This window comes from Tribolium castaneum, chromosome 5 (genome assembly GCF_031307605.1).
Source record: "Tribolium castaneum strain GA2 chromosome 5, icTriCast1.1, whole genome shotgun sequence".
Taxonomy (NCBI): Eukaryota; Metazoa; Arthropoda; class Insecta; order Coleoptera; family Tenebrionidae; genus Tribolium; species Tribolium castaneum.
This window is the reverse complement of record NC_087398.1, coordinates 11,870,866-11,886,285: the sequence shown is the minus strand read 5'-3', so window position 1 is coordinate 11,886,285 and position 15,420 is coordinate 11,870,866. Positions and strand designations below refer to the sequence as shown.

At 34.9% G+C, this 15,420-nt stretch overlaps 1 protein-coding gene across 1 annotated transcript in view; it reads right to left on the bottom strand.

Moving 5' to 3' along the window:
* The window catches only part of Rpn2 (Regulatory particle non-ATPase 2), a 54,768-nt gene extending 39,440 nt beyond the window's left edge, over positions 1–15,328 (bottom strand). The window contains exons 1-9 of the mRNA XM_961326.4: positions 15,174–15,328; positions 14,772–14,889; positions 14,554–14,723; positions 14,265–14,503; positions 11,962–12,584; positions 11,659–11,911; positions 11,422–11,610; positions 6,322–6,537; positions 2,609–2,673 (exon numbers count right to left, since the gene is read on the bottom strand). Coding sequence (XP_966419.1) covers positions 2,609–2,673; positions 6,322–6,537; positions 11,422–11,610; positions 11,659–11,911; positions 11,962–12,584; positions 14,265–14,503; positions 14,554–14,723; positions 14,772–14,889; positions 15,174–15,192 — 1,892 coding nt within the window. The 5' untranslated portion in view covers positions 15,193–15,328. The remainder of the gene's footprint in view (positions 1–2,608; positions 2,674–6,321; positions 6,538–11,421; positions 11,611–11,658; positions 11,912–11,961; positions 12,585–14,264; positions 14,504–14,553; positions 14,724–14,771; positions 14,890–15,173) is intronic.
* Between the last annotated feature and the right edge of the window lie 92 nt (positions 15,329–15,420).

Below are 15,420 nucleotides of genomic sequence, written 5' to 3'. Positions count from 1 at the left end.
AAGTTCGGGAACTGTCGTTATGCAACGAGCGTATGCGAGTTGCACACCTAGACACCCGAGAACTTTAAGCGTTTTCGTATAAGTGTTATTCAAATTTTTTTTTGATGGACATTTTAATTTAAAATAGGATGCTACGAGAAGCGTGTTTTAAAATAGTGAAAACATTAACTTAAAACACGTTGCTACAGGAAGCGTGGTTTAAAATAGTGAAATCACGTTGCTATCGGAAACGTGTTTTAATATAGTGTTTATAATCTGGGATTTAGAAATCAAAAAGAATGCTTAAAATGTTACCAACAATTAATAATACGAGTGCGAAAACACAAGCTTAAAGCTCGAGAGCTGTCAGTATGCAACGAGCGTCTGCGAGTTGTACAGACACCCGAGAACTTTAGGCGCTTGAGTGCTATTCAAAAAAATTTTTTTTGTTGGAACAAAACGTGTTTTAAATTAAATAAATTTTTCTTTAATTATAATTTTTTTCATTTATTATAAATTTTAAATTTAAACGCGTTTTAAATTGAATTTAAAACACTACTATGGAAAGCGTGTTTTAAAATAGTGAAAACACGATACCAACGAAAACGTGTTTTCAAACAGTGTTTATAAGCTAGGATTCAGATATTAATTATTAATGTTAGCTAAAAAAAAATTAATTTTGACATAGTCTTTAAAAGTCTCAAAGAAGAAAATAAAGAAAAAGTAGCAGTGTTTTTAGGCACGCTCTTGCGAAGTATAATTTAATAATTTTGAAGAAAAAACTTTGGTCCATTTTGCTACTTCTGCCTCCTCGAGCTAATAAAAAGGCCGTAAAAACTCCGTTACCTCGTTCGCCCAAACCGTTAAAAACTCCTAACAAGATAAATAATAAAACAAAACAATCATCGTAAAATTTATGGCTAGTAAAAGAAACAAATTCGTGTTTTTCATCCTCATCTGTTAAAAGTCCGTCCAAACAAACCGCGCAACAAGTTTTCCCCGTTTCTCCCTATAATTTAGTCCCTCGACGAGTTCATGCTTTTGACATATTCGAATAGAAGCTTTTCTTATTATTACATGCCTCGTCAGTTTCTTTCACTATTAACATCATCCCTGCAACATGGAATTGACGCAATTCACATCACGTGTACGATTTTTTTCCCTCTCAGAACGAAATGACCAACACAGAGCAAAAAATTCCATTTCCAACAATTATATTGCATCGATTTTTTTCCCGACGCGTTGCGACTGACTGTAAAAATATTTTCCCAGAAAATACAAGCGTCGAACGCTTTCCCACGTTTTTAAGTGGGAGTCGTTTGTTGTCTTTACGACATTATTTAAATTAGGTTTCCGGCATCCCTAAACAAAGCAGAGGGTGTTAAGCGTACGAGTTTTTCTTTTTCGAAAGCAAGGAGAAGGATCGATTTCCAAGTTCGGGCAGTTGCTGCAGCAGCAGATTAATTTGTTAGGTCAGTTAATTGATGGATGTTGGAAGCGACCGCTGTGTGTGCTACACGAAACGTGCGTGTCGGTTTTCGGCAACAATTTCTATTGAAATTAATTCGACGACTACGACGGCGGAGGACGACCAAGGACATGCACACGTACTCCAGACGGAGATAAGACGGGAAATCCGCCCCGGACCCGAACCCGGCTTATGTTCTCAGTTCGTGCCACCTCACCTATGCCGACCTTACAACGACATCAGAAATTGATTCGAACCGATCACCACCCGCCCTCCAAACACCCCGTATACCGCACACAACTTGCGGCGGAAATAAACTTGTAAATTATTTACTTTTTAATTCTGATTTAGTTCAGGACTAAAAACAGTGATTTCGTATGCAACTGCAATTTTTAATAAAACACACATTTGACGTAATAAATTTTTCAAACAGAGGAATAACAGTTTTTTATTAATTTGTGTTTTATTAGAAACAACCCTCAAAATTACAGCCCATTTAACGGTCTTTTGTCTTCCCGAAAATAATCCGGGGAGTATTCCAAGCATTAATCTCAATTTAAAAAACCTCAATTTATTTTATTTCGCCACGACGTCGCCTTAACCTTGTTCCACGTCAATCCGAAAAACAACTTACCTTTCCGAACGACAACAAAAACCAATAATAACCCCTTAACCCTTGTATGAAAACAAGGTCCACAAACATCGATCCTTACCTATAATTACCCCCAATAAAAAATTAATTGAAATGCATAATTAATTAACCCGAGTGACCAATTACGTTAATTACTGAATTATCGAACCGTAATCCCTAACCTTCAACACGGGCCTTCCGGCAAATCCAATAACGTTCTTTCGAGCACCTGTTAAGACATGAGTGCGTTCTTATTGCCACGGAAAAAATCTCGACACGTCCCGTGCTCTAAAAAGCAATTTTCCTCCACGAAACCCCAAAATAGTCGTTTTAATTTGTAAAAACGTTGCTTGATAGTGTTTTGGTAAAAATTTCGCACAAACCGGCGAAGAAGAGATAATCGATCGAGCCCGGATGTTTCCAGCGAGTTCTTACTTTCGGGTCGTAAAAATTGCGATATAAGAACGTCGAGGTAATCACGTTACGGTTATGGGATGCAAAGCGACGTGAAAACAACATGAAATTCCTACCTGAACAGAAGGAATCCGAGAGCTGTGACGGCGGCACGACGGACGTCATCGTTCACGTCGGACACCTGCAAAATTAAAAATAAAACGTTGGGTATTATTTACAATTAGGGAAAGGTCGGGGGAAACGTTTTGTTTTATAAAACCAACGCAAGATGCGAATGTAAAGTTTAGCGTCCAAAGTTTTTTCTCCTCCGATGTAAATAAATGGGTCCTGTGGCGGATCAGGAACGTTTAAGCCGAAACAAGAAAATATCGAGTTTTGCGAAGATTTACTACGACGTGTCACGGCGGAAAAAGAGAGCATATTTTGTGATGGACAGCTCTGAAACAACTCCCGAGAGAACTTGTCAAATTTATTTTTATTTTTTTAATGCTTTTAGAGTACGTTTTCTTTGCATGCGGATGGTAGATAAGCGACAGAAACAGAATCTAAAAATAAGACATGACGGTTCCGCAAATAGTTTTTGCTACACTACATCAAAGGTAAAAACCGTATTACGAATATAAATAGTTAAAAGTACGGTCATGAAAATAAACATAAAGAAAATGAAGTCGTTGCGAACTTTTCTCAACCGGAAACCGATAATAATCCTCCGGTTCGTAAAAATATTTGACGCTTAAATATCCCGGATTTGGACGGAAAACGCGAAATTTGTCACACGCGTAGGTGTGGGATTTTTCGCGTGGGCGTTTCATAAAACACGATTAATTTTTTTGTGTTCTTGTGGTGCATTAGTTCGAAATTAAATGTCGCGCGTTAGGTGACGCATATTTTAAAAAATGTACGCTTCCGGACTCGAAATGCAGACAAATATCCAGAAAATTTTTAAAAGTATCGTGTGTCAGAATTCAGGCATTTTATATCATGTTCTTTTCCGTGATATACAGAGTTAGGCAAAAGCATAGAACCAAGCGTTTTGTGTCTAGACATAGGTCTAAACAATTTATTTTACGAAAAAATTTTTTTTACGAATTAGTACATCATTGAGTACTTTAAAATGTGATCATTTTTAAGAATAATTTTTCCGAAAATCTTTTTAGTATTCGAGTTATTAAAAATTTTTTTTAATAGAACCTCATTATAGCGATTTCTTTGGTAAAAGATTATGCTCTAAAATTGACTTCTAATGCAATAGTATTGTTTTTAAGCAGTAAATAAATCATTATCAAGTTGGGTTCCGAGTTAATTACGAAGATTTTTCAAACTTGGCCGAGTAATTTGATTCGTTAAATATTTTGCAAATAAAAACATCCATGGATACAACGTTTCTGGCCAAGTTCAAAAAATCTTCATATTGAGCGTAGAACGCAACCTTAATAATTTATTTACAAAAAGAACACTGGTTTAAACACAATATAATTAAAGAGGGCAGCCATTCCATTTAACAGACAGGACAATTTGCACAAATTTTTAGATTGTATTTTCAATTTTTATGAACAGTATCCATAGAAGTGAATTTTTCTTCATAGGAACTTAGTACCAGTCAAATTGTTTGAAACCTACAATGAGAGCCACACTTTTAAAATAATACGAGTAGGAAAAAGAAATGCAAACTGATGACGGACGGGATCATACATTTTTATCGTTGAACAATCGTTATAATTCAAAAGGCACTACTCATAATTCCGACAACTATTTTTGAAGTAAAAAGTGGAGCCTGTAGAAACTTTTGAAACCACAAAACCGAAGAATAAGGCAATGTGCAACGAATTCTGATTAATTTGCTTTTTGTTTATACATGACGGACGGGACAAAAAAAAATATGCGTGAAAATAGCTCTAAAAAAATTATTCAGACAGGTTTTAATTATTAAAGTCTTTAACAATATTCAAATTAGACAGTGGAAATTGAAAATTCTTAAATTTTGTTTAACAACGTAAGAAATAAAAACAACATTTTGTGTTTGCGATAACAGACGGGACAGAAGACGTTAAGAAACAAAATAGAGATATTACTAATCAATTTACTTACGGATTTCTATTTTCCAAACAATCTAAACTTCCACAAACTAGAAAAATTCTCTTAAAAAATTATTCAACAGTTGTAGTACGTCAGTATTTTATGTTATTGCCTAGAAGGCAATGTATGTAAATTTTAGAATCCAATGAATTAATTACTTCAATTTAAATGATTATCCTCTCCCAAAAACTCTTTTGGCGCAAAATAAAGAAGAAGAAGAATTTATTATTTAAATAGGAAACCTAGTTACAATAGTTAAAAAAAACAAAAATTACATTAGTGGATAAAAGTCACACTTATTGCACATTTATCTTCACATAATCTTTGATTTATGATTTAAATATAGATAGATTACCTGCATTTCTAATATTGTTTGGTAACTTATTCTATTCATTAATACCCTTAAAAAATAAAGATAACATTGTTTGTCGGTAATTTACACTTTGAACATTAATTTTGGAAGAATCCCTAGTCTGGTAATTGTGTACACTATTGCTGCAAATTAGATATTCACTGAAATACTCTGGTACTCCAAGCTTAATTATTTTATATACAAAAATCATGGTAGAATAATACAGTCGTTGCGTCACAGAAAACCACATTAGGGCCGATAACATACATTTTATAGGTGTTAAGCGGTTACATCTTAAAATTATACGCATTCCTCTATTCTGAAGCTTTTGCAGTTGTACAACATGACTAGGCCGTAGCAGGTACATAAGTGTGGCACAATAATCAAAATGTGGTTGGACAATACAATTGTAAATTAAAATTCTTGTTTGCATTGACACATGCATAGATATTCTTAAGAAAAAAAACAATTTTGTCCTAATTTTTTTACAAACATAATTTTTTACAAACATAATTTTTTACAAACATAATATAAACCGAATCGTGTATTTGAAAAAAACTCAACATTGCTAAAATCATTTTGAAATTTCGGTGTCAGGTTGCATTTTTCCTGGAATGGCCGAAAGGTCATTTTTATAGTACAATTTTTAACCAACAAAAATCGCCGTGGTAAGGTGCCATTAAGATTTTTTTTAATAACTCGAAAAGTAAAAGGAATTTCAAAAAATAAAAATTCTTGAAAAGTGATCACATTTTTAAAGTACTTGATGATATACTAGTTAGTTTTTTCATAAACTACATAAGTTTAGGCACAATACGCTCAATTCTTTTGCCTAACACTGCATGCAGTTTACTTTAAAACCAGTATTTCCATGGAAATGATGTAAGATGTAAAAATCGTTGGTTCTTGAAGACAGGAATGATTTTGAATTGAAAAAACACAACCCATTTTGTTGTGAGAGAAATGCTCATTCGTTTCGTCCTCTTTTAATATTAATCAAAACCATTTGGTTCACGTCTTTATCGCCCTTATAGTAAATAACTCTCGTTGTATACGTGTTTGAATATTTCATTGCTTTGTTACCTGTTTCGATGCCATGAACCGATAAAATGTTACTTTATTAAAGCGAGAGCGTCATTTTTGGTGAATTTCGAGCCGATTTTAGCGCTTTGTTTTATTTGAAAATACGCTTATTTCAAATTCATTTATTCAATAATGTTGTGTTTGCGTTATCGGATCGCGGCAAAATTAATAACGAGTCCCTTCATGTTTTTTCCTTCTTGAAACTAATTAATAACAATTTCAAAATCGGGACGGGTACGACATCAAACTTGATTAATTAACAAAGTTAACGAATTAATTTTTTCTTCGTGCGAAAAGATGGGAATATAAAATACTTACGGCGACATGCAGTAACTTTCTTATGGCTTGATTATGTCCCGTTCCGCAATACGCCATCGCCAAAGTGTACATTCCTGATCTTCTCAAGATGGGATCCTTATCGGAGGTGAGTTGTTCTATCAGCGGATCGGCTTCTTCCAACCGACCGTACATGGTGAAAGCTATTCCGACCGCCAATCCTCGCAGGATCTTCTCATGCTGGCTCTCTTGGGCGTACTGTAACACAAAAAACGTAACATAAATTTCGCTACGAGACCGTAGAAAATAAGCAGGTGGTTTTATGGGAATATTTCAACCGTCTTAAAATAGCCATAGCGAAATTACGTCACTCTCTTAAATCACAACAACAGTGCGAAGATTTAAAGTTAATTTAGTAGGGGAGGTTCTCATTTCGAACGGGATTTGCGTGACGTTTGCGGCATATCTGCAGGGGGTCAGAGTGTGCACCAGACACAACGAAAATAGACATAATTATCTACACAACAATCAATCGCCAGTTTTAATAAGATACATAAAATAACGAAAAATTCGAAAAACGCATTAAATTTAATCGCCGCCCCAAAAAGATAAATACTTGCGTAATATTTTTAAACTTGGGGCACCTGTCCCGCTTTCGAAATTCTCCGCTACATCATTTTAATTTATCGTTGCTGCATTCCCCCCGACTTCAATCGATCCCCCGAAAAAAAACCCTTCCTGTTTTATCCCGACGACACTACACCGCCGCTTTATTTATTCATTCTCGTGTTTTTCCCCGAATTTGAAGTTCATTAGTTTATAGTGCTCTCGCGCTTTTATATTAACAAACACGAAAAGCTCGTTCTGCTATTTTGGAAAAAAATCAGAGTTTGGGTGGCATGCATCGATCCGGTGTTCATTAATTTATGTAAATGAATACGCACTGTAACAATGCAGCTGATTATGGATTTCCGGGTAGGGCTTTTTCCGCGAAATAAATTACTTCAAACGACACAATGTAAAAAAATTCGTCAAACGAATGTTTTGTGAGTTTGTTATTAAAACAAACGTCGGCTATAAAGTTAACTAAACGCCTGGAATTCAATTAACGCTTTCATAAGCTCGGTTTTCGACCGGCATAACTGAAAAGTGGATTATCGAATAAAAACCGCAAGAACGATTTATTAAAAGAGTTATTGTTGGTGTGCTTTTTTCAGGAGGAAACACAAGGGGGAAAGTTTGCTTTTGAACGGGAGGGAGCGCCACAAAGACGGGAGGATTACATTAACAATTTCATTAAGTGGGTAGGGAGTTTAGAACCGTTAAATATGCACAAGCGTTAAGGGGCTGTTTAATGTATGAATATTTCCACTAATCTTCGCCGGATGCATTGTTTGCAACAAGTCTGCTTTTCAGAGTTGCAAAACAAACGAAAAAAAATTAAATAATGGCCGAGAAAACTCCTGGCCAATTAACCGAGAAGGAGAAATATTATGCCGCATTTGCCGTGCGATAAATGGAAATTGCGACGCTAAAATATTTAACTGGAAGGTTAATTGTGTGGAGACAAAAGTGCACAATGAATATTTGAGAACGGCTTTAAATGATGATCATAGTTGACGCGTTGCGAAAAAACTGATTTATTTAAAACGACTGATATTTTTAGAGTTTACCGACGGATTTTTTGAGGATGACACATTTCAAAGCATATTTTAGACCAAATCAATATTAGAATAGGACGCGACACCGCCAACACCTTTATTATTTCAAGTGATTTGTTTCCACAATCAATAAAAAATCCGCAAACGTCACGAAAAATTGTTTGCCCAGCTCTGCCCAAGTGCATAAATTACGTATTTATCTAATTAGTTTGGTATTGGTCGTTGATCTTACATTATTTAGCGTCTCGTGTCTGGTTATTAAGTTAATTCAACGTAAATTAATTGAGGATTTCACAAAGAGCGAGTAATTATTAATCAGTAAGCAAGCGAAACAAAAATAGTGCACCTTGGCTCCGATTAACTTAGAAACTGCGATACATTTTGAGACAAAAGATTCAGTTTTTAATTTAAACTTAAATAAATTGAAAGTTATGTCTGCTACATTACAAATAACTATTTTAAAAAATAACTAGAAAAAAACAACAACACATTAGAATGTTACAAAGCAACTTTTTGTTAAAACAAAGTTGTGAGTAACATCTGCAGTTCATAATTTTTTTATTTTATTTTAAAGTGAGCCGACTGTAAAAACCGACCCTTCCTCAGTAACAAAAAGATTTCATTTAAAAATGCCAACATGTCAATAAGTAAAAAAATCTTCAAGTACATTTTTGTGCGTTCTGGCCGAGCTAACGAGATAAGAGCACGAATTACGTGTTTACCTAATTAGTTTTATATCGGCCGTTGATCAGATCCCATTTAACGTCTCGTGTCGTAGTTACGAGGATAAATTGAAAAGTCTCCGGCCTAGCTAGGGCGTTTTTCTTGGATTTTTTGTTTTAGCTGGTCCAGCAGGGAAGCATAATATGGGCCGTTGATTGTTTTTCCTTTTTCCAAATAATCTATGAAAAGAATACCCTTAGCATCCCAATACTGACTTTTCCGGCCGACCGAAGTGTTTTCGCTTTCTTCGGAACGGGTTCCCCCTTTGCAGTCCATTGTTTAGACTGCTGTTTGGTTTCGGGTGAATAATGGTGAATCCACGTCTCATCTACAGTTATAAATCTTCGTAAAAAATCCACCGGATTGTGTTGTAAGCGGGCCAAACACTCCTCAGAAATCATTTTTCTAATCAATTTTTGCTCTGGTGTGAGCAGTCGCGGCACCCATCGCGCAGATAACTTTCTCATATCCAACACTTCAGTTAGGATGTAATGTACCCGCTCCGTTGAAATGCCCACAGCTTCTGCTATCTCTACCAATTTTGACCGGCGATCATTCAAGACAATTTTATGGACTTTTTCTACAATTTCTTTGCACGTAGCGGTTTTTGGTCGTCCTGAACGTGGTGCATCTTCCGTGCTTTTACGACCACGTTTAAAGTCCGCGACCCAAGTTTTAATTGTCGTGTAAGAAGGAGAAGAGTCGCGCAATGTATTGTCCAGTTCAGATTTTATATCCTTTGAGGATAGCCCTTTAATAAAAAAATATTTGATCACTGCACGAATCTCAGTTTGCTCCATTGCGTACAAACACCAAACTACATCGAATTCAAACAACTGTCAAATAATTATTATTTGACCGATGTTTTTGATATTCCAAGGCACGACTAATAAAATATGAAAGAATATAATGCCATAATAAAATCTGCCAAATTTGCATCCTATCTAGGCTAGGCCGGAGACTTTTCAATTTATCCTCGTATTTACTTAATTAAACGTAAATTAATTTCGGATTAGTGATTTCACAAAGGGTGAGTAATTAATCGGTATGCAAATAAAACATTTTGGCTCGAAAAAAAAACATTTACTGTGTGTTTTTACGCGGTGCTGTATATCATCCCCCCGACAAGACCCTCAACACCTGTTATTATCAAACACAATAATAAACAGTACGGTATTCAAAACATTTTCGTTGAAACATTTACGCCTTAGGAACCGACGTTCCAGCCATGTCGAGAATACCTTCTTGATATTTCGCGTGTCGCCATCGCAAAACTATAACACTATTAAACAACCATTTCCAGCGCTCCTTCAGAAATCGTCCAATTTCCGTCGTAATAAAAGCAAAAAACGCGCACTCGACTCGTTATAAAGGCGCGCAATTAATCATCAATCGTTCAAGAAAGCACAAACTACACTGTCCAACAATAGAATCATCCTTTTTGGGGCGATGAATGCAAATTTGAAAAGCATTTTAATTTTTAATAAAAGAATGGATTTTTAGAAAGTGCTGATAGTGATTCTTTCGTGACTGTTATCCTGTGTTATTACAAAAAGAAGGTGGTGTCTATTGATCCTTCATGCAGTAATACAACTTACAACCAAGTTGTATCGTCTAATCACGTTTAAAAGACTCCATATTTTATTTTTTTAGAACCAAAAAAAAAATAACAGAACATTAAGAAGTTTATGAAAAAAGGAGAGATAAAACAAACACAATTTAAACTAAACTTAATGTTAATTGGGAAGCAAATCGCCAGCTTCGTGATTTCAAACATAATAATTTATTGTCATACTGTGGAAGTCAACTCGTCTTAGGGTCGTATTATACCTTTTTTCGTTGGTAACATTTTAAGCCTTCTTTTTAATATTTGAGCTCTAGATTATAAACACTATTTTAAAACACGTTTCCCATAGCAACGTGTTTTCACTATTTTAAAACACGCTTCCCATAGCAACGTGTTTTAAATTTAGTTTAAAACACGTTTAAATTTAAAATTTAATATAAAGTTTTAAAAAATATTAAAAAAATAACTTAATTTAAAACACGTTTTGTTCCAACAAAAAAATTTGAAAAACTCTCAGGCGAAAACGCCTAAAGTTCTCGAGTGTCTATGCTACTCGTAGACGCTCGTTGCACACCGACAGCCCTCGAACTTTAAGCTTGTATTTTCGCACTCATATTATTAATTAATAACTATTATGTATCGTTTTTTTATTTTAAATTTTACTTTTTTTACTCTTATTTCATATTTTTCTTCGATATTATTAAGAATACACTCGCAGACGCTCGTTGCATACCGACAGCCCTCAAACTTTAGGCTTGTATTTGCGCACTCATATTATTAATTAACAACTATTTTGTATTGTTTTTTCATTTTAAATTATTATTTTTTTACTCTTATTTTATATTTTTCTTCGATATTATTAAGAATACACTCGCAGACGCTCGTTGCATACCGACAGCCCTCGAACTTTAAGCTTGTATTTTCGCACTCATATTATTAATTAATAACTATTATGTATCGTTTTTTCATTTTAAATTATTATTTTTTTACTCTTATTTCATATTTTTTATCAACATTATTAAGAATACACTTGTCTTTTCATATTACTTTAAAAAATTACATTAAATAGCATTAGCTAGGCTGTGCCTCCTCATATTTTTTTATTTAATAAAGGCTTATTACTATAATAATAATAATTATTATTAAAATTTGTTGGGCAAAGCGAACCGCAGACTAAACAAATCGACTCACCGCGACCATGTCCTCAATCGCTGGTGGGTTTTTGGACCCCAACATCACCATACCCATTGCAATACCAGCAGCTTCGCCCGTATTTGCATCGTCCTGGTATAAATTGAATTTTAATTGTTCGTAAACGTCCTGACGATGGGTACCCATGGCAGCCAAACCCAATCCCAAACAGCCACCATGACGTACCATCTAAAACCAAAATTAGCCAAACTTTCCCCCAAATAACCCTTAACAAACCTCATTTTGGGCGTCTTTAAGCTGAGCCAGCAGATAATCAATGATATTGGCCCCATGATTGGCGTGAATCAGCCCTAGGGCGTACAAGCCACCGCCTTCAGAGTACCCAGCACTGGGGCCCACCTCCTTAGGGAGATAACTCTGCATCAAAGTCAGAGCCTCCTGTTCGTGACCTCGATGAATAACGCCTAAAGAGGCAGTCGCTGTTAATTTCGCCCAATTTGTGGCCCTTGCAAGCCATTCGAGATTGTCTCTAAAATTGGAATTTTAAACCAAAAAATTGATAATTTTTCGGTGAAAAACCTCAAAAACTGGTCACTTGTGGTCCCGCTGTGCATAAAAGCGTTGGCAATCACAGTCGCCGTGTGACAAATACTGACCCTCACAGTCTCTTTTGTTTGTTTCAAAATGAGCAAATCGGCGTGATTTGAACGAATCAAAAATTGCAAATGCAACTCAATCGAAATTTCACCCGACAAAATCACGTGCAACTTTTCCAAACACTCTTGATGTTCCTTCTCTTTCTCGTTGAGATTTTCCAACGATTTTTCCTCCTTGACTTCGGGCTTTGTTTCGGAATTTTCGCTACTTTCAGTCGTACTTTCGACCGCTTTCGGTTTGAGTTTATCTTCAAGTAGTGACGGTATGGGGGCCGTAAGTCTCAAAGCCACCATAACACGTTCCAAAAACTGTTGAGTCGCTGATTCGTACAAATCGAACGCGATCTGATAGGCCATGAGACGATTTTCCTCATCCCCTTGCACTAACTTATCCAAAATTTCGGCAACGGAAAGTGGATCCTCGAGGAAAATTAAACACTGACACATATTGACATAATCGGGGATTGATAAATTTCGGTAAAGACCGACAAGGGATCGGAGTACGGTGTTGCGGAACCCCCGGTTTTGGATCAGACTCATAGCCACCTAAAAAATCCCCAAGATTTAGGACCGATTTCATAAAAAATATTATCCTACATTTTAATTTAATGTCGACCTAATTCAAAACTCTTCATAATCAATTTAATTGCATATTTAAAAATTAAAATAATTCCTCTTTAAGTTTAGAGCCACAATTTTCGTCCATTATTTAGTTTAAATTATAAATTTGCAAATCAACATGAACGAACAAAACAAAAGATGTGTAATTGTTGCAAATACGAAAAAATACAATTTGAGAAAAAATTACTTTGTTCAAAGGTTTAGAATTGAAAAAAAAAACCAGAAGGTATTAATGAAGAAAACTTAGAGAACATTTTTTAATGCAAATGCTAATCTTAGAAAAATTTTAATTACAGAGCACTTTGTTATAAAAAAAGATTATTAATTATTCTCTGTAATATTTGTTTCAATTACAGAAGCACTATTTTTTTGGTGTTTGTTCTCAGTACCCGCAATTTTGTTATTGTAAGATTTATTCAAAAGTTCATATTTACAAAAAAGACTGCGACCTCGATGTTGGATTAATTAATTTTTGGAATAACAGCTCACAAAATCAGACTTTAACTTATTTTTTTAGTTTTTCCACAGACTTTTTTCTAATTCTTATACATCTTACACCGCAGAATCCAAATCTCTGCTTTCAGATGGTCCGTACCCGATAAATATTTATTATTGGCTGCAGTTTGTTTTCAAAATTGTCAAATTTAGTTATAATTATAATCTGCTCTAAATTTCTGAAGCATTATTTTTTTTAAGTTATCTAAGCAACTAAACTCACAAACTTAACTCTGATAAATGTACAGTTATAGCATGGTTCGCTAGCAAAAACACTAGAGAGATAATTAGGAACCAATTAAATATCGTTATTTATAATACAAAATTCATGTGTCCGATTGAATTAAACCTAAGTAGAACTCATAATAAATAATGATTTTCGTTTTAAATTTCATGTTAATATGGTCTTAATTTTTTTTATTTTTCTCATAAATTATTATACGCGAACTATTCAATTCTAAATTTTAAAATACGTAAAATACTGACAAAAAGCTTAGTTAATTATTTATGAAATATTGCTTAATCTTATACTATACCTGTTTAAACAATATCACAAAATACAAATAACAGAAAATCTAAAATAGCTGTTGATATAGCAGTTTATTTTTGACCTAAACATATACGACCACGTCTCGCCCTAAACTCTACAAAGGTTTCTTGTTCTCACATGGTTTACTGTTAATTATGATTTTCATCATTGCATGCTACATTTCCATTTCAATTTATATTTTCATTCGTTTTACATCTTTTTTAGTTTTAAGTTTCCTTTTCAATATGTAAAATGTTTCCACTTTTCTTTTTGTACATTACTGCCAGCAGTTATTTGTTTATTTTCTCAATTGTTGATTTTTTTTTATTATTTTGGGGTCGAGTTAAGTAGCCATCGGCTAGACATTGTCCCACATAATTTCCATATTTTAATTTTGTAATATTATTATTGTATTATTTTCATTACTATTAATGTTCCCTTAGTTAATTGCGCTGCATTATTTTAATACGAAATGTAATAAGTTAACGACAATTTTAAAGTTTCCATTAAATTAAATGTCCAATTAAATGATGTGGTATTAGCCGTGTATTTATGAACTCGGTCTTTAGACTAATTAATACCTGAAAGGCGTAAATGAGCATATTACACATGTCGTCTGATTGTGTAATAGAGGCTTCGAAAATATCCATGCGGCGTGTTTCCAGAGCCAACCCCATGGCTTGCTTGTACTGTCCGTCATCCAGACAGCGTTGAAACATCCGATTTACGATAGCCTCCAATCGGGGATCAATGGGTTTAGCCTCTGGGGCATTGTCCGCCAAAGCGATACGATGCTGGGTGTAATAATCGATACATTTCGCTAAAAATCGCACACTAAAGACAAAACACCACAACTAAATGACCACAAACCAAGAATCGTCTCAACGTATTCACTCCGAGCGTTAACATCAAACAAATCACCCGCTCCTAATGCATAAGTCAGAGAGTCCTCAAACGACCCTAAGTGATAGTAGACTTTGCTAGCAACCAAAGCTGCGAGATGATGCTGTTGGAACACCTTATCCTCGTGGAGAATTTCGCTAAAATTGACCGAAATCAAGCGAGAAATTTGCAAAACTTATGCTCACATTTTCTCAATGGCTTCGGAAATCTCTGGCCAGAACTCATCTACGATCGAATCGAGCTTTTTCAAAGCGAAGACTTTCAACTCCGGACGGGGCTCCTCCAGGAGGGAGATGATCCCCGCTGGAAAAAGCTTTGTTTGTAAACCGGATAATGTGAGGTTAGGTTTAAGACAAAAAATTAGAGAGTCATTCTTTCGGAGTTGGATTACTTGTGGCAAAAAACCTCAAGCGGGGGCGACTTTATATCAACCTTTGGCAGCTATTTCTTCTGTTTTGGGCACTTTTTTTGAAAAGTTGTGTACAATGACTTGCAAAACGCATGTGCAAAGTCGGCGATTTTCAAATTATAAACGCAATTTAAAGCCTGGAAATGAGTTGAAATGCCAAGCTGAAGCATTGACTTACCTGCTGAAGTGATATTCATTTTGATAAATCGATTTGGGAGTGCGGAAAAACTGTTTTAACTTCACTGAAACAACTCTTTGAATGATACGTCACTGACCGCGGAGAATTTTGACGGCTGACAACATGCATACAAGTTGCATAAATTAGATAGATATTCCAGGAACAATACTTATTCAGACTACGGCCACAGCTACGGCTGAGTAGTTATTTTCATGATTAAGCTAAAACAACGTACTTGTAACTATTC